At 40.2% G+C, this 17,059-nt stretch overlaps 2 protein-coding genes and 2 non-coding genes across 4 annotated transcripts; 3 read left to right on the forward strand and 1 right to left on the reverse strand.

Annotated features, from left to right (window-relative positions):
- Positions 1–726: 726 nt before the first annotated feature.
- Positions 727–7,611, reverse strand: Mrpl18 (mitochondrial ribosomal protein L18). Its single transcript, XM_026382673.2, has 5 exons — positions 7,513–7,611; positions 6,759–7,012; positions 6,356–6,536; positions 1,855–2,086; positions 727–1,099 (listed from the first exon to the last, which is right to left on the reverse strand). Exons 2-5 carry the CDS (start codon positions 6,808–6,810, stop codon positions 1,028–1,030), a joined length of 537 nt encoding a protein of 178 aa, XP_026238458.2. The 5' UTR covers positions 6,811–7,012; positions 7,513–7,611; the 3' UTR covers positions 727–1,027.
- A 111-nt stretch (positions 7,612–7,722) lies between these two features.
- LOC113178265 (T-complex protein 1 subunit alpha-like) lies at positions 7,723–16,998 on the forward strand. Its single transcript, XM_077801605.1, has 12 exons — positions 7,723–7,928; positions 8,521–8,606; positions 8,773–8,901; positions 10,037–10,134; positions 10,669–10,779; positions 11,162–11,343; positions 11,573–11,699; positions 14,765–14,940; positions 15,302–15,425; positions 15,887–16,079; positions 16,209–16,372; positions 16,696–16,998. The coding sequence occupies exons 1-12, from the start codon at positions 7,865–7,867 to the stop codon at positions 16,910–16,912; spliced, it is 1,671 nt and encodes a 556-aa protein (XP_077657731.1). The 5' UTR covers positions 7,723–7,864; the 3' UTR covers positions 16,913–16,998.
- LOC113178269 (small nucleolar RNA SNORA29) lies at positions 10,275–10,414 on the forward strand. Its single transcript, XR_003300193.1, has one exon. It is a non-coding gene; the product is annotated as a small nucleolar RNA SNORA29 (small nucleolar RNA).
- Positions 15,481–15,608, forward strand: LOC144256746 (small nucleolar RNA SNORA20). Its single transcript, XR_013344233.1, has one exon. It is a non-coding gene; the product is annotated as a small nucleolar RNA SNORA20 (small nucleolar RNA).
- Positions 16,999–17,059: the final 61 nt, after the last annotated feature.

Genomic DNA, 17,059 nt, shown 5'->3' on the forward strand with positions numbered 1-17,059 from the left:
TCTTACACGTCTTCCCTTTAATTGTAGATTTCTATGTGAACACCTTTCTAGAACAGTGATCTTCAAATCTTTGAGGGAATAATAATAATCTGTAACTTTGAACGTCCTCACAGGGATATTTATTTATCAAAAGGGACTAGTAAACCATTGGATGCTGAAAGTCTCCACATAAGTCACACTGTTAAGAGAGTTGGCGCTAAGACTTGTCTTTCAAAAATTACATTGCATATTCAGATTGATGGCATTTCATTTTTAAATAAATGTGTAATTGGTGAACACACCTAAAAATTGGGAAAATTATGCTTTCAAAGCCACCTTAATTACTTAAGCAATTAATTTTCCCCAGGTAGCTGGAAACAGTTAACACTTTGCTTCCTGTATTATTCACTTCACAGCAATCTGAGCACACACTACCCCTCCTTTCCACTTCCATTTGCAGTTCCTCAGGGCACCTTTAACTCTCAAATTCGCCTCTCCAAACACTGGGAATCAAGGGCCCCAGGAAGTTTATTAGCATTTGCCCTCTTATCCTAAGATTCTAAGTTTAGACTGATAGTGACATCTCCCACTTTAAAAAAAAACAGCCCCACAATCTGAGCAGCAAGTAACTCTCACTGGGATCACTCATCATGAGCCAATGTAGTAATAAGTGCTTTACACAAACATCAGATGTTACCCTTAAAATAGTGAGCTCACAGGCAAGAAACTTCATATAACCAGAAAACAATAGTTCTTATATGCCTTTATTTGATAACTTACAAGCAATTTTTAATTTGTCCTTCAAAAGTTAACTGGTGTCTGCTTTGTACTTCTCACCTCCCAGAGGAGAGAGTATTTAGCATTTGATTAAAACAAAAAAACCACCACACACAAAAGGGGAGGGGGATGACCATAACTACAAATAATCTTCCACTGAACTCCGTTGTTACAAAACTTCCAAGCTTGTTTTTCTTCCAGATGCTTTCTTAGACCGCTGTAGAAGCTGATAGTTTGATATTTATGTGTTCAAAACTTCTATGCTTCTATTTCACTCATAGATCCTCCGAGGTTCCTGTAGCACTACACCACCTTCTGTCATGGCACTTTGTAAGCGTTTCATCTTGTTTTAAAAATCAGGAAAAAAAAAAGGAAAAAATAAAGCTCATCAGTAAGCTGAAAATAAACTTTGCTTTCCAAGAGACAAAGAAATAACAACTGATGTGCTCTTGCTAACTTCCCAGCCTACACTAGTTGTTCAGAGAAGGATCTTAAGAATGACACAGGTAAGAAAAAAAGGAATTGAGAAATGTCAGGGATCAGCAGCATTCTGAAATACATCACAAGATGTCAATACATAAACATGATGACATGATGGGCTAGAGAATCAGTCACTCTGAAATCAACCAAACAATGACTCTGACCTCAGTTCATTTGTGTATAGAACAGGAATAATTGGTCCCTAACTCTAGACTGCTGTAAGGATTAAATAAGGTAATGTCAGAATACTCACCCCAGGGTCCAAATGGAGAACACTTGGAAACTATTATTATATAAGTACCTAACATCAAGAATCAATACAATGCCTCTTAGAATTTTTTTTCAGTGCCAGCAATCAAACTCAGGGCCTCACACATGCTAGGGAAGCCCTCTACCTCTGAGCTACATCCCAAGCCCTAAAATACTTTTTTAGTAAACACAAATGGAAACAAAAATACCAAGTCTGGGGGCTATGGTTCTAGCTCAGTGATAGAGAAGTTGCAAAGCACGTGTGAGGCACTGGGTTCAATTTTCAGCAGTGCATATAAATGAACAAACAAATAAATAAAAATAAAGGTCCATCAACAACTAAAAAATATTGAAAAAAAAAAAAAATACCGAGTCTGAAGCTGCCTCCCAAGGGGTTGGCTGGTAGACCATGAAGTTGATTCCTGCCTCTAAGCACCGCTCTGCCAGTACTCGTCCTATGCTCTCACAAGCAACCACGTTTCTGGTTCTGTAAAGATGCTTTTTAATAGCCCATTCACGAGTGGATGCTGAAACCACGACCTTGCCGTTTTGATGCTCTACAATCGCTTCTACATGATGCTGAGTCTTTATAACTCGCAGTCTAAATGGGAAGAGAAGAGGATAAAAGTCAAAAAACTATCCATCTATCCATCCTAAAGTTAAGTTACTTCAAGTGAATGAATGCCTAAGTATCCCTTGAGAATTCAATGGATGGTTGATTTACTTCAACATACTTACTTGGCTTTTTACTTGAGACAGGTGTTTTCCCTGTCTTTAATGAGACTATCTCAATAACAGTAAATCAAATATTTGCACTTAACCTCAAGTATCAAGGAGAAACTTGGTATTTCTGAAGAGCCGAGTCTTACTTTTTATACATATACTTCAAAAAAGGAATCTTGAAGAGATGCAACTAAGTTGCTGACTATATCCTGGATAAGGATATACTTACTCTGTGCTTTTATTTTCCAGCTAACCCCAAAATAAATGAAAAATGGGGCAAAGATTTAAAAGTAAAAACCGAAATCAGAAGAGTACTAAAAGAAAATAAGGGAATTTTTTTTTATAATGTCAAAATAAGATAAGCCTGTTTAAATGTGAAATCAACCATGGCTTTTATAGAATAATTAGATGTCAAATAAAAGATGACAGATTTTCTACATGGTTAAAAACCAAACAAACAAAAATTAAGTTCAAATACAAACAATGCATTTGTGGGTGTAGTCCAAGGTAGAGTGCCTGCTTAGCATCTATGAGGCCTGGGGGTAATCCTTAGCATAGGCAGGGGAAAGGGACGAATGGGGGACAAAGCAACGAAAAAGAATAAAAACATTTATCATTTATGTATTTTGGTACATGGACTTGGGGCACTTTACCACTGAGCTACATCCCCAGACCTTTATTTTTATTTTGAGATAGGGTCTCACTAAATTGCTGAGGCTGGTATCAAATTTGTAATCGTCCTACCTCAGCCTCCTGAATAACTAGAATTTCAGGCGTTTGTGCTACAGAAAAATATTTTAAACTCCTCTATTTTTTAAAGGACTAACTTCTGTAATTTGTAAAAAATCTCCTATAATAAATAAGAAATTTACCAATAACTTAAGAAGTAAAAGATCTGAACACTGTTCAAAGAAACAGAAAATATTAATGACATTTAAATCCAGGAAAATATACACCCAATCTCTGATCTAAAAAAATGAATGGATGAGACAATTCATTACAACACTGTAATCATAAAAGATAATCATCAATAGGAAGCTAATTAACTAAAACATGCATGCCATGTTTTTTATACAGTCACTAAAAAGAGGTAACATTTTATGATTACAATAGCTAACACTGACTGAGCACTTACTGTGTTAGGTTTATCCTAATTGTTTATAGGTATAGCTCATGTCTCAAAATAATCCCATCTTACTTCCATTCGCTTTTCTTTCACTTGGGTACTGGGGATTAAACTCAGGGGTACTGGACTACTGAGCCACATCCCCAGCCCTATTTTGTATTTTATTTAGAGACAGGGTCTTACTGGGTTGTTTAATGCCTCACTTTTTGCTAAGGCTGGTTTTGAACTCAAGATCCTCCTGCCTCAGCCTCTGGAGCAGGTGGGATTACAGGTATGCGTCACTGCTTCTGGCATTCCATGTGTTTTTTAAACTACAGAAACTGACACAGAAAAATAACATAAGATTACAACTAGGGAGCAGTGGAGCCAGGCATTAGGTCTAGGGATCTGGCTCCAGAACCAATCCTCCTATCCACCAGGAAGAAGGATCTACAAGTATATGCTTAGGGAGTAGTAGGAGGGCTAAAGAACATTCTAGAACAATATTTATGATTTAACAAGAATAATTTTTAAAAAAAGACATTTTTGCTTATATGCATAACTCTAGAAGGATACATATAAAACTAGTCCCTGTGGGGTTTTATAACATGGGGTTACAAATCATTGGATTCAACCAACCACAGGTGGAAAATATCTGAGGGAAAAAATTATATCTGTACTGAACATACACAGACTTTTCTTGTCACTATTTCCTAAACAATACAGTATAAGTATTTGCATAGCAGTTACATTGTTTTCGGTATTATAAGCAATCTAGAAATGGTTTTAAGTAACAGGAGAATATAAATTATATGTAAATACTGTGCCATTTTATGTAAGATATTTAATCTAATCCCCTGTGCATACCTAGGGATGGCTGTTCCACTTTCTTTCTTTTCTTTTTTTTCTTTATTTTTTTTTTTTTACTACTGGGATTAAACTCAGGGCTTTGTGTATACACATACACAGTCAGTATACAAATACTGATCCGTACCTCCAGATCAAAATTAAATTAAGCTCAAATTAAAGAAAACACTCAAATTAGAAGATCTTCACTAGCACTCCTAAGGCAAAGCAGGAAAGGCACTAGATTTGGAACTGTGGGTTCTCTTGGTTTTGCTGGTGGTGCTAATAAAAATTATACTTCATAGAAAATTGCATAGGCCACAGTTTTAAGACCCTTGTCTTCAACTATGTATTCAATGAAGGGGTAGGACTCCATCTCTAAGGTCATTTCCTAGACTTTCAAAATTCTGTAGTGATAATTTGGTAAATAGGGCAGACCCAGTGAGTGGGGGGGAAATAAGTCTAATTTAAACGATTCAAATATTAAGTGAAGGAAATGTTGGATGTTTCAAAAGAATTTTAGACTTAAGATCCAGGTTATTTCAAAAGTGAACTGCCTCCTCCCTTTGACTCCTCCCTGTATCCTCTAAGCAAAAATGTATCATAGCAATTATAACACCATGCTCATTCTGCTTTCCATCATGAAACTATAAAAACTTCAGTGACAAGAATTTCAGAAGGGGCAAGCCCTTTTCCATGGTAGAACTGCGGTTCTAGTGAGCCCCTTAGTCTTATGCTCTATCATTATTTTTCCTACATCTAGCACAATGCCTAGTGATACAGGCCCAACATTTGCTGAATAAATAAATGCATTTACATAATTATGATTACTAACTTGTCCTGATAACTGTGTGTAGTCCTTTAGAAATAATTCTACTCCAGGGGTCTAGAGATGTGGCTCAGTGGTAATGTACTTGCCTGATGTGTGAGACCCTGGGTTCAATATCCAACACTACACACACAACAGGAAAAACGCTAACAAATCTTCATCAAGGAAATAATATCTATGTCCTGCAGCATAGTGGTAATAATTGAGTGTCCTGGTTCTAGGTCATATAAAATATGTTTGAATCTTAGCTCTGGCAGTCACTAATGATGTCTCCCCCAACTGCCCCGTTCCTGTAAAATGGAGAAAATTATTGTACCTGCTCCATGAAGTAATTTTAAGGATTAAATGAACAATACATTTTTTATATAGTTCCTGGCATATATTTTCAATAACCCACCAAGGGGCTGGGGGATGTAGTTCATTTGTAGAGCAGTTGCCTACCGTTTGCAAGGAAGGCCCTGGGTTTTATCCCCCCATTACTGCAAATAATAAAACCACCATCTTCATCAAATCATTTGATGTCTACAATGATAAACTCTTACTTGTTTTAATCTTAGCTCTGGCAGTCACTAATGGTGTCTCCCCCCAACTGCCCCGGTCCTGTAAAATGGAGAAAATTATTGTACCTGCTCCATGAAGTAATTTTAAGGATTAAATGAACAGTACATTTTTTATATCGTTCCTGGCAAATATTTTCAATAACCCACCAAGGGGCTGGGGGATGTAGTTCATTTGTAGAGCAGTTGCCTACCTTGCACAAGACATGTGTGTCTTCCTCCTTTTATTCTCACTCTTTAAAAGTTTATTCTCCCTAAAGCAGCTAGAATTATTTTTATTCTCCTTTTGCAGGACTTCCCACTTGCTAGGCAAGCACTCTACTCCAGACCTTAGAATGAACTTCAAAAACCAGATGGTTCAGGCTCAAATTTTAAATCTTGCAGTTTCCACTCTCACTGGTTACCTTAACTTGCAAAGCTAACGACTTAACCTCCTTCTACGTGCTTCCCCAATTTCATCTTCCCCTCTTTGCCCAAACAACTCAGATACACAGGCCTACGGATCCTCCCACCCACCCACAAAGAGCAGTCGCACCCAGCTGCCTCTGCTAGAACGCTCCTTCTTCTATCTTTCAGACCTCGTCACCTCCTCCGCGACCCTGGTAAGCACCCAGCTCCCCAAGCCCACACACTGTCGTCTGCAGGGCACCCGTAGGTTCCAGGGTTGGGACCCCTCCGCTTGTCCTGCCTCTAGGCACGTGCGAGGCGCCCCCGGGGCGAGTCCCCGACGTCCCGCACCGTCCTGCTGAGCAAAGCAATCTGTGAGGCCCGGCGCTACTCCGTCGGGCCGTCGCAGGCTGACTTGGTTACCTGTGCCAGAACTCACGCGAGGGCCACACTGTCCCCCAGCCCCGCTCCTTCCTGGCCACAGCCAAGAGCTCCAGGTTCCGGGGGTTCCTGTTGGTGAACTCGGGCGCGACGGCTTCATTTCCCAGGGGCTCAGCGTGGGGCTCCGCCGCCGGCGTGGTGCAGAGGGCTGCAAACCCGCGCTCTGGGGAACGGACACGGCCACATGGAGCTTAAGCACGACCGCCGTGGACACCGGGGCCGGCCTAACTCCACCGCCTCCGCTCACCGGTCCCCGGGTCCCGAGGGAGCGCCCAGGGCGCGTTTGCTTCTTCTCGGGACAAGTCGAACAGAAGAGGACACGCAGATTCGCATCTACTGGGCAGGCCCCGGGGAGTGGGCTGGCAAGCGGGGCGAGATTAATTACCCGGATTCCTGCGAACCAACACCAACTTCCAGAGCCGCGGCCGAAGTGCCATCGCTGAGGAGATCACCAGCAAAGCCTCGCCTCTTTTTCCTTCCGGTTGTCTCAGCGGCTAACCCGCCATATGAACTCAGGGAAAAGTCGAAGCGCGCATGTCCTTGAAGCTTCAAACCCACAAGGCCCCTGCCGCACATTACCCCGCTCCACCAATCAGTGCCTACGTCGAGGCGCAATCACGCTAGGCGCCAACCAATCACCTGATAGAAAGGCAGTTTGTTGCAGACTACCCTTTACACCAAGCTCGGCCCCCAAGACACAACTTGAAGTTACCGTATTTGGGTTGTCTGGTCCCTTAAGCCCATCATTGTAGCGTGGACACAGTAATTGGGAGGAAAGGAGGCAGAGCAATGTTCACACTTTTTCCTCAAAAAGGGTGCCGTCTTTTGGGAACTGAAGGCTTTCCCCTGTGGCCCTTGGAAAACCTGGCCCCATACTAACCAAGTGCAAACTCGCAAGGTCATGCCTGTTAGTCCCACAACAAAGTCCAATCTGCCGCAAGCTTCCCGAATAAGCATTTAAGAAAGGCAAGAGGACAAGGTTAAAGAGCCCACTAGAACCCCAGCTCTACCGTGAAGCAGAGCCCGCCTCGTTCTCGTAACACAATTTCAAACTCCGCCCCACTGTCCAACTTTTCTAGAAGATAGGAGAATGTGCATCCGCGCATGCGTAACCTTGCCCGCAGAAGAGTACTTCCTACCTCCAGCGTCCTCCAACTCCTGACAACCGTTCCTCCCTCAGCGTCCTTTCTCTTCCGGTCTCTAATTGGGCAAAATTACTGAACCTGCCCCTTTTTGGTCCTCTGATTTCCGTTGAGTTGAAGCTGCTTTTCCTGTTTCTCCCGGTTCCCGCCCTTCTTTTCCCGCCAGGCCTTGCGGCCGAGCCTGGGGAGAGAGGCAGCGGGCGGGGCGGAGTTACCCAGCAGCCCCCGCGGCGCCTCTCGGGTCTCTCCACGCCGCCGCCACTTCTGTAGCGGCCACCGCCCGGCCTGGGGATTAAGATACGGGTTGCCTGCGGTGTGAGTGAAATTCGACGCAAACCCTGCCGCGAAGATGGAGGGGCCTTTGTCCGTGTTTGGGGACCGCAGCACTGGGGAGGCCATCCGCTCCCAGAACGGTAAGGGCGGGCGAGGCCTGGGCCTGCCCGGGCGGCCCGCGGCTCCCTGCCCTCGCGTCTCCCTCGGCGCAAGGGGCTCCCGAGGGCGCGGCCCGGTGCGACCCGGGCTGTTCTCGCCGTGCGGGGCCTCGCCGTCGGGGAGGACGCCAAGGGCGCCGCCGGCGTTCCCAACTCGCGGGAGCGGTGCGGAGACACGTGCCCGCCTCCCGCTGCCCCTTTTGTCCGTCGGGGATCGTCCACCAACGACCAGGCCCAGTCGGAACTGCAGGCGGGCGGGTGCCCGCGTAGTTAGGGGCGACGTGTTCCCGCGGAAGTGGCCCCGACCCTCGGCGACTGCCGTAGAATAACGGAAGGCTCTGGCGCTCGGGGCCTGATCACCCAGCCGGGCAGCGAACCCTTAAAAACGGGGCGTCCCTCCTACGCTCAGGACGAAATTTGCCCGTCGCCTTCCTTAGGCTTCCTTGGGGCGCGTTTGTAGATCCGAGCAGTTTGGAGGTTGTGAGATGTTATTTTGCTTCTGTGGGTGAGATGACTGTCCTTTAGAGCTGTGCATTTCTGATTTTACTGTACTTTTTTCATTAACTGTCTACAGTTATGGCTGCAGCTTCTATTGCCAATATCGTTAAGAGTTCTCTTGGTCCAGTTGGCTTGGATAAGATGTTGGTGGATGATATTGGTGTAAGTATATCTGTTGTGTTGATTGCTCTAAAAAGAAAAGATCTGAAGTTTTTTTTTTTCTCCAAGTTGTTTTCTTCAGAACCTGATATTGGAAAGTATATCAAAGATGAATGTGTCATAATAAGGATATCTGAATTTATCTCACTTTTCCTGGAAATTTCTGTAGGATGTAACCATTACAAACGATGGTGCTACCATCCTGAAGTTACTGGAGGTAGAACATCCTGCTGCTAAAGTTCTTTGTGAGCTGGCTGATCTGCAGGACAGAGAAGTTGGAGATGGAACTACCTCAGTGGTAGGTAGTCGCCTGGGAGAGGGGCTAAAGAATAAGTATTTTTATCCCATTTGAAGCTGTGGGCCAGAAATAAGTTACATATTTTAAAAGGAAACCGGTATGTTTCTCAAGCAGTGCTTCAGAAACAAAACTTGATAATTATAGCTAGTTTGAGCAATATAAATAGAAAAGAAACTCAGACTAATTAAATTCAGTGTCATTTTAAATATTGGATTTCACACGTTTGGGGGACTTTTTTTCTCTTAGTATTAATACATAAGGGTTTTTCTTTTTTTTAATATGGCTTCTGAAATGTATTTTCTCTTACCCACCATCACCTGAGGCTTGGAAATGTCTAAAATCTTTGCTATTGTAATTATCTAAAGAACCCCGTGACCCAGCTGGTGGTCTATACCTGTAATCACAGCAGCTTGCAAGGTTGAGACTGGGAGTTCACAAATTCAAAGCCAGTCTGGCAATTTAGCCAGACCCTGTCTCTAAATAAAATACAAAAAAGGGTTGAGATGTGGCTCAGTTGTTGAGTGCCCCTGGGTTCAGTCCCCAGTATCCCTGTACCCAAAAAAGGGGGAATAGGGCTAGGGATGTGGCTCAGTGGTTAAATGCTCCTGGGTTCAAACTCCACCAAAAGGAGGAGGGAAAAATAAAGGAGAGGATGATATATATTTTTTTAATACTATTTATTTATTTTACATGCAAAAGACAGTCATAATGATTGGATGTAGCAAGCAGTCTGCCTCCAAACTATATCCTTAGCTCTAAAAGTCTAATTAAAAGACATTTTTAGCATTCCTTAAAAAGAGTTAACCCAAAAGTCTAAAACAGTCCAAGTCATTTCAACAGCAATTTAGCTTCCATTGGGCATTTAATCTCTAAAGGTAATAGATGTATTTGTTGTCTTCTGTTTTACTGCTGAACTAGTTTCTTAGAACATTTTTCTGACTTTCATCTGTTAGGTTTGGCCATTGACATACAGAATATTTTGTAGTGTTTTCCTTTTTTCATATTTTTAATAGCCACTTATTCATTTCTCCATCACCATTCTGGTTAATAATACCTGACAACTTTAGTGTTGCTTTTGTGGGTGCATGATATATCCAGTGCCAGACATCTTAGCACATGACTGTTTTCTCAACAGGTTATTATTGCAGCAGAACTTCTGAAAAATGCAGATGAATTAGTCAAACAGAAAATTCATCCCACATCAGTTATTAGTGGCTATCGACTTGCTTGCAAGTAAGATTGTTTGCATTCTCAGGAATTTTTTTATTTGACACAGTAGTTATAAATAGTGTTTTAATTAATAATTAAATTTTGGTTTGAAAAAGTTGTGTTTTAACAACCAAGTAACAATTGAACTAGAGCCAGTGATGTTTTTTCCCATATGACTACCACATTTTCTTCTAATAATAGACTTTAGTGGCTATGCTTATGGGATAGATTAAAGTTGCCATGATCTGAAGAGGGAGGATTTTCAAGTGTTCTCCTTCTATATGAAATGGCTGAACAAAAAGTCCTTTCCTTTGACATTTTGAAACTGTTACATGTGATAACATTAGGGCTGGGATTGTGGCTCAGAGGAGAGCACTGGCCTCGAATCGTATATGTGAGGCGCTGGATTCGATCCTCAGCACCGCATAAAAATAAAACAAAGATATTGTGTCCACTCATAACTAAAAAATAAATATAAAAAGTGTCTTTTTTAATGTGATAACATTAAAAGGTTTGAGTACTGAATTGACTTTTTTTTCTGTCCCTTACTTTAAACAGGGAAGCAGTGCGCTATATCAGTGAAAATTTAATTATTAACACAGATGAACTTGGAAAAGATTGCCTGATTAATGCTGCTAAGACTTCCATGTCTTCCAAAATTATTGGAATGTATCCTTGCATCCAAGTAAAGTTTAGCACCCCTACCCCTTTGGTGGGTAGAGTGCTAGGGATTGAACCTGATTTAGGTTTGGGGTTTTTTTTTAAACAGTAAAAGTTTTAAATATCAATTTAATGCAAATTGATAAATCTGTCAGAGATATGACATTGTGTTGAAATTGCCTGTTGCTTTCTTTGTATTTCAAGGGTAAAAATATAATGTAAAGCATGTGTAAGTGATATGAATTGTGGATGGTGATAAGTAATAAGTCACTTTGATCAATATTTTTTCTTTGATGAAATTGCTAAAAAGAAAGTCACTTTCAATTGCCTTTGATTTTTATGTGTACCCTTTGTTCATTCGTTCTGTTGTTATCCTTAACTATCAGCTTAGAGATGGTGATTTCTTCTCTAATATGGTAGTAGATGCTGTACTTGCTATTAAATACACAGATATGAGAGGCCAGCCTCGCTATCCTATCAATTCTGTTAATATTCTGAAAGCCCATGGGAGAAGTCAGATGGAGAGCATGCTGATCAGTGGCTATGCACTTAACTGTGTGGTGGGATCTCAGGGTAAGGTTTGAAATTTAATCAGAATGAGATTTCTATAGTTAAAATACATCTTTTGTAACTTGAGCACATAAAAAAAGTTAAGATAAAGTGCAAATTAAAAGAAATTATCTCCCCTTAATGCCTTTATATTTAAGGCTTCATAATTTTTATTCTATTAATTTTAGGGATAGGTGTATTATGTGAACTGAATATTGTTATAGTTATCACAAAATATTATGTTCACTTATAGGCATGCCCAAGAGAATAGTTAATGCAAAAATTGCTTGCCTTGACTTCAGCCTACAGAAAACAAAAATGAAGCTTGGTGTACAAGTGATTATTACAGACCCTGAAAAATTGGACCAAATTAGACAGAGGTATGTTGAGGGGTTTTTTGGTTTTGTTTTGTTTTGTTTTTTAATCTGTTAGTACTGGGGATTGAACACAGGTTCTCGGCGACCACTGAGCCACATCCCCAGCCCTATTTTGTGTTATTTTTAAAGACAGGGTCTCACTGCGGTGCTTAGCAAGTCACTTTTGCTGAGGCTGAATTTGAACTTGTGATCCTCTTGCCTCAGCCTTCCTCTGCCAGGACTACAGATATGCATCACTGCACTCGGCACTATATTGAGAGATTTTTTACCTTTGTCAGGGGTGTTTGGAAAACTCCTTTGTGTTGAACCAGGCGACAGTAGACTTGAAAGAATGAGTTTTCTCATAGGACAGAATAGTCATCATTCTGATGGCTTACTGTGTGGCAGAACATAGTATTTACAAAACTGGACTTTTTAAGTATCAGAGTTTTGGAAAACTTAACATTTACCCAAATCAAACTGTTCTACATGAACCTCTAGAAAAAAAATAGGAAATGTGATGATGTTTTAAAAGGGATTTGGGGTGCTATGACTTCTGTGAAAATTGAACTTTTTGTGGAATTTTTGGCTTTATGAATTGATTTGAGATTAAAGGTATAAAAGCCAAGAACCTATTTCCTCAAAGAAGCAGTTCAGACTTTTTGCTACTGTATACTGGATACCATAGTATCCATATGGACTGCAGATGGTGTTACTCGATTGGCACACAGGAAGAGCTAGTTGTGAAGGTAGTTTGCTCCGAGGATTTTGCCTGCTTTCTTCCGCTTTATCCACGTTCATTTTATTATTATTATTTTTAACATGTAGTAACTACATATTTGAGTGCAGTGTGGCTTCACTTTGGGTAATGATCAGACCAGGATAATCATTATCTGTTGCCTCAGACATTTATTTGTATTGGGAACATTCAAAATCCTCTCTGCTAGCTATTTTGAAACATTCAGTTAGTTGTTCTTCCTGTCCCTGTACCCATTAAACTTTTTGCATCTCTCCCCCACACCCTTCCCAGACTTTGATAACTGTTATTCTAATCTCTACTTCTTCTTGGAAGTGTGTTTTTATTTTTTTTATTTATTTATTTACTTTTTGCTATTTGGTTACTTTGAATAAACAACTAACCAAAGACTGCAAGAAATCTTTGCCAAAAGCTAGAAATGCTGCCCATCTTCGAAATCTATATGCATGGTGTATCCTTTTATTCTTTCCTATCATAGGGGAATTCTCCAGCAGTATGTTTTCCAGAGTCTGTTCCCTTAGAGCTCTCCTTCATTGATTGTTCTTTAACAACTGCATCTTTAACTCAACTCTTCCTTTGCTGGATTACACTTGGAGCTCTCCTGTCCTGAAAGCATTTTGCTCATCCACCTGACATAGTTACTCCCTGTCCTTTCTTATCAAGCAGGTGCCACAAGAGTGATATAAACATGTTTGCTGGGACTTTACTTTTCGATCCTTTTTTATCCCTCTTCTCCAGTGTCAGGGTCACGAATAATAACACTAGCATGAAAGTCAGTTGACATCTTCAGCCTCCTTTTTCTTGATCAAGCCTTTGGCCAATTCTGTCTTAACATGCCTTTAAAGAAGGGAGGCTTTCCCTCAATCTGGGTTATTCCAGTCTTTATCTTCTTGGGCTTACACAGTTTCTGCTATGTATACAACTGTAATGTGAGTTCTGAATATACAGATGGAATTATATCTTTGGCTTTGTAGCCTTGGTTCTTTAGTATCTGGTACACAGTACTTATTTAGTAGACTGGGTGAGTAGTAGTACTCTATAAAATAATAAACAAGCTAAGTATGGTGGTACATACTTGTAGTCTGTAGTCTTTCTTACCTGAGAGGCAGAGGCAATAAGTATGGTAAGTCTACAGACAAGTAACAGTCGTTTTTGATCATTTAAGTTTTATGTACTGTGCTTGATTGTGCTTTGATACAACTGATAAGTGTCATTAGTTCATAATAATCATCACTACATATGTGTGTCCACTGCATTGTGACAAGATAGCTGCTATAATGCTAGTAGGTGATAAGGATTTTTCAGCTTCATTATAATTTTTTATAGGACCACTGTTGTTTATTTGGCCTATCATTGACCAAAATGAATGCATGATTGACTACTTGAAAAAAATCTTTGAATAATCTCATCTACTCCATGACTTCAATTGTATATTGACTTTGAATCTATATTTCCTTACTAGAGTTGCTTATGATTTATATACTGACTTCCTCTTTGCAGCCTTCCCTGAATAACAGAGACTTTAAACTTACAACATCCCAAACTGTGCTCTTGATTTCCCAACCTGCCCCAAGCCCATACCTCCCATTTACCTGTGCCTGTAGTTTGACTTTCGTTCATGCTGTCGGTCCTCATAAGGGATACTTCTGTATCCCCAGTTACTGTCCCCTTGTCTTCAGTCCTTAATCTTTCCACTGCAACTTTCATGTGGACATTGGCATCCTTTTGAAAATACAGATTCAAAGGATGGCGGGGTATGGTTCAGAGGTACAGTATTTAGTACTTACCTAACATGCATGAGGCCCTGGGTTCAATCCTCACTCCATGTAAAAAGAATCACATTTGGTAATACTACTGTTGCTTCGAAACACCAGCATCTTAGCCATCTAGACTCTTTAATGTGTCCTGCCAGATTCATATTCTGGTCCTACTTATTTCTGCAGTTTAACTCTTGATCCCTTTATTAAACATTTGCCCTGAGAAATTGGTAATTCCCTATAAGATTCTTGAAGGCAGGGCCTCCTATTTCTTTCTAACCATACTTGATAGGAACTCAAATTGGAGTTGAGGAGAGCAAAGTGGTTAATTTTAATTTTGCTTCTGGGTAGGAAAGAACAGTTGACATAACTTAGCCTACAGTTATTTCATGGTAAGTATTTTGGAGTTTTTATTTTGTGGTGCTGGTAATTGAACCCAAGTCTTTGTGCATGCTAAGCAAGCACTGTACCATTGAGCTACACTAATCTTTGTGAAAAGTATTCGATGGAAGTTAAGAGTTGTAGTATTAAAAAACACCGAAAGTAACGAGTTAACGAAAATACTTTCTCTGTAGAGAATCAGATATCACCAAGGAGAGAATTCAGAAGATCCTGGCAACGGGTGCCAACGTTATTCTAACCACTGGTGGAATTGATGATATGTGTCTGAAATACTTTGTGGAGGCTGGCGCCATGGCAGTTAGAAGAGTTTTGAAAAAGGATCTTAAGCGTATTGCTAAAGCTTCTGGAGGTACTACAACTGCAAGATCTTGAATAAAAAACCTTGTGTTGATATGCATTCCCTGGCACAAGCCTTACTTTGGAGTACTGGCACTGAGCAGCTTCAAAAACACTCAGCACTATCCACAATAAATATAGAGCTATTTTTCATGAACTGGAAAAGTTCTTTAGTTTGTTGGGAATTCATGAACTGATTTTATTCACTTCAAAATGATATAGTTTCATATTAGTATAAAATATAAATGTTAATTATCTGATAATTAGCTGTAAGCCTTTAATTTGTAATGCATCACTTTTATCATAAATGTTTCTTTATTTAAGACTTTAATATCATGGGAAACAATATTTAGAGATCTTTTTAACTCCTATAGCAACTATTCTGTCAACCCTGGCCAATTTGGAAGGTGAAGAAACTTTTGAAGCTACAATGTTGGGACAAGCAGAAGAAGTGGTCCAGGAGAGAATTTGTGATGATGAGTTGATCTTAATCAAAAAGTAAGAGCTACTTTCCAAATTAAAGCTATACAGATTTCATTGAGTAAAAAAATTCCTTCCCATTTATTTGCTGCTATAGTCTCTCAGTGATATAAGCAGTTATACGCGTGGGATAAAACAATATGGGGCCATTGTAAATTGAGGTGAAGTTACTTTCATCTCTTCTGCATGGTCTAGACAGTGTTTTCTATTTTATATATATATATTTTTTTGTTTTTCGTGTGGTGCTGAGGATTGAACTCACAGCTTTGCACTTGCTAGACAAATGCTCTACCACTGAGCCACAACCCCAGCCCTCTTTTTTCACTTTTTACAATGCTGGGGATTGAACCCCAATTCCTTGAGCTTGCTAGACAAATGTGGTAGAGCTATCACAAAGCTACATCCCAGCCCTAGATATTCTTTTTGTATAGTATTCATAAATGTTCTTTTTTAACAGTTTTACTTTTTGTTCTTATTAGTACTAAGGCACGAACATCTGCATCGATTATTTTACGTGGGGCAAATGATTTCATGTGTGATGAGATGGAGCGCTCTTTACATGATGCTCTTTGTGTGGTGAAAAGAGTTTTGGAGTCGAAATCTGTCGTTCCTGGTGGGGGTGCTGTAGAAGCAGCCCTTTCCATATACCTTGAAAACTATGCAACCAGCATGGTAAGAGTTGATTTTCAAGAGGGGCTGTAATTGGCATTTTGTTAACATGCTTTGTCTGGGATCTTAATTGCTGCTGTGAACCTTAGGATTTTCCTTTTTGAAAAGAACCTAATTATCTTTTCCTTTTAGGGCTCTCGGGAACAGCTTGCTATTGCAGAGTTTGCAAGATCTCTTCTTGTTATTCCTAATACACTGGCAGTTAATGCTGCCCAAGACTCCATAGATCTGGTTGCAAAGTTAAGAGCTTTTCATAATGAGGCTCAAGTTAATCCAGAACGTAAAAATCTAAAATGGTAAGCATATAGTTTTTCTCCTTTTCACAGTGATCATCATGAGAACATTGTAAGGTATAGGTAATAGTAATCATCTTCTAGGAAGGACCAATGTTTATATTTGGGCTTTCATTGACCAAAATGTTATCATGCAGCACATAACGTGTTTTAGATGTCTGGGAACAGTGTTTCTTCCTTTTTGTATTGCACAGTGCTGTTTGTTAAGTGTAACCATAAAGCCAGTATTTCTCAAGATTAATATTTGAATGGAATAATTGGAAATAACAGGACACCTAAGCAACCTGTGGGAAATCATTTAATCAGCTATTTCACCTTAATTGTAGGATTGGTCTTGATTTGGTCAATGGTAAACCTCGAGACAACAAGCAAGCAGGAGTGTTTGAACCAACCGTAGTTAAAGTGAAGAGCTTGAAATTTGCAACAGAAGCGGCAATTACCATTCTTCGGATTGATGACCTTATTAAATTACACCCAGAAAGTAAAGATGATAAGCATGGAGGTTATGAAGATGCTGTTCACTCTGGAGCCCTTGATGACTGATCTGAATCTCCCTTTTATTTATAACAATGTTAAATGCAATGTCTTATACCTTGAGTAGTATACATTAAAGTACAGCATGCTATCAACTTCTGTTTTGTGAAGATGGTCTCCATCCTCACTTTGGTTATCACAAACTTTATTAGTTCA

This window comes from Urocitellus parryii, chromosome 8 (genome assembly GCF_045843805.1).
Source record: "Urocitellus parryii isolate mUroPar1 chromosome 8, mUroPar1.hap1, whole genome shotgun sequence".
Classification (NCBI taxonomy): Eukaryota; Metazoa; Chordata; class Mammalia; order Rodentia; family Sciuridae; genus Urocitellus; species Urocitellus parryii.

Coding starts and splice junctions, on each gene's coding strand:
- Mrpl18 (XM_026382673.2), bottom strand. CDS start 6,810: ATGGCACTTCGGCCGCGGCTCTGGAAGTTGGTGTTGGTTCGCAGGAAT. Junction 6,537..6,758: donor GTTGGTTCGCAGGAATCCGG/GTAATTAATCTC, acceptor TCCGTTCCCCAG/AGCGCGGGTTTGCAGCCCTC. Junction 1,100..1,854: donor GGGAGGCAGCTTCAGACTCG/GTATTTTTTTTT, acceptor TTTTAAAACAAG/ATGAAACGCTTACAAAGTGC.
- LOC113178265 (XM_077801605.1), top strand. CDS start 7,865: ATGGAGGGGCCTTTGTCCGTGTTTGGGGACCGCAGCACTGGGGAGGCC. Junction 7,929..8,520: donor GGCCATCCGCTCCCAGAACG/GTAAGGGCGGGC, acceptor AACTGTCTACAG/TTATGGCTGCAGCTTCTATT. Junction 16,080..16,208: donor AAAACTATGCAACCAGCATG/GTAAGAGTTGAT, acceptor TTTTCCTTTTAG/GGCTCTCGGGAACAGCTTGC.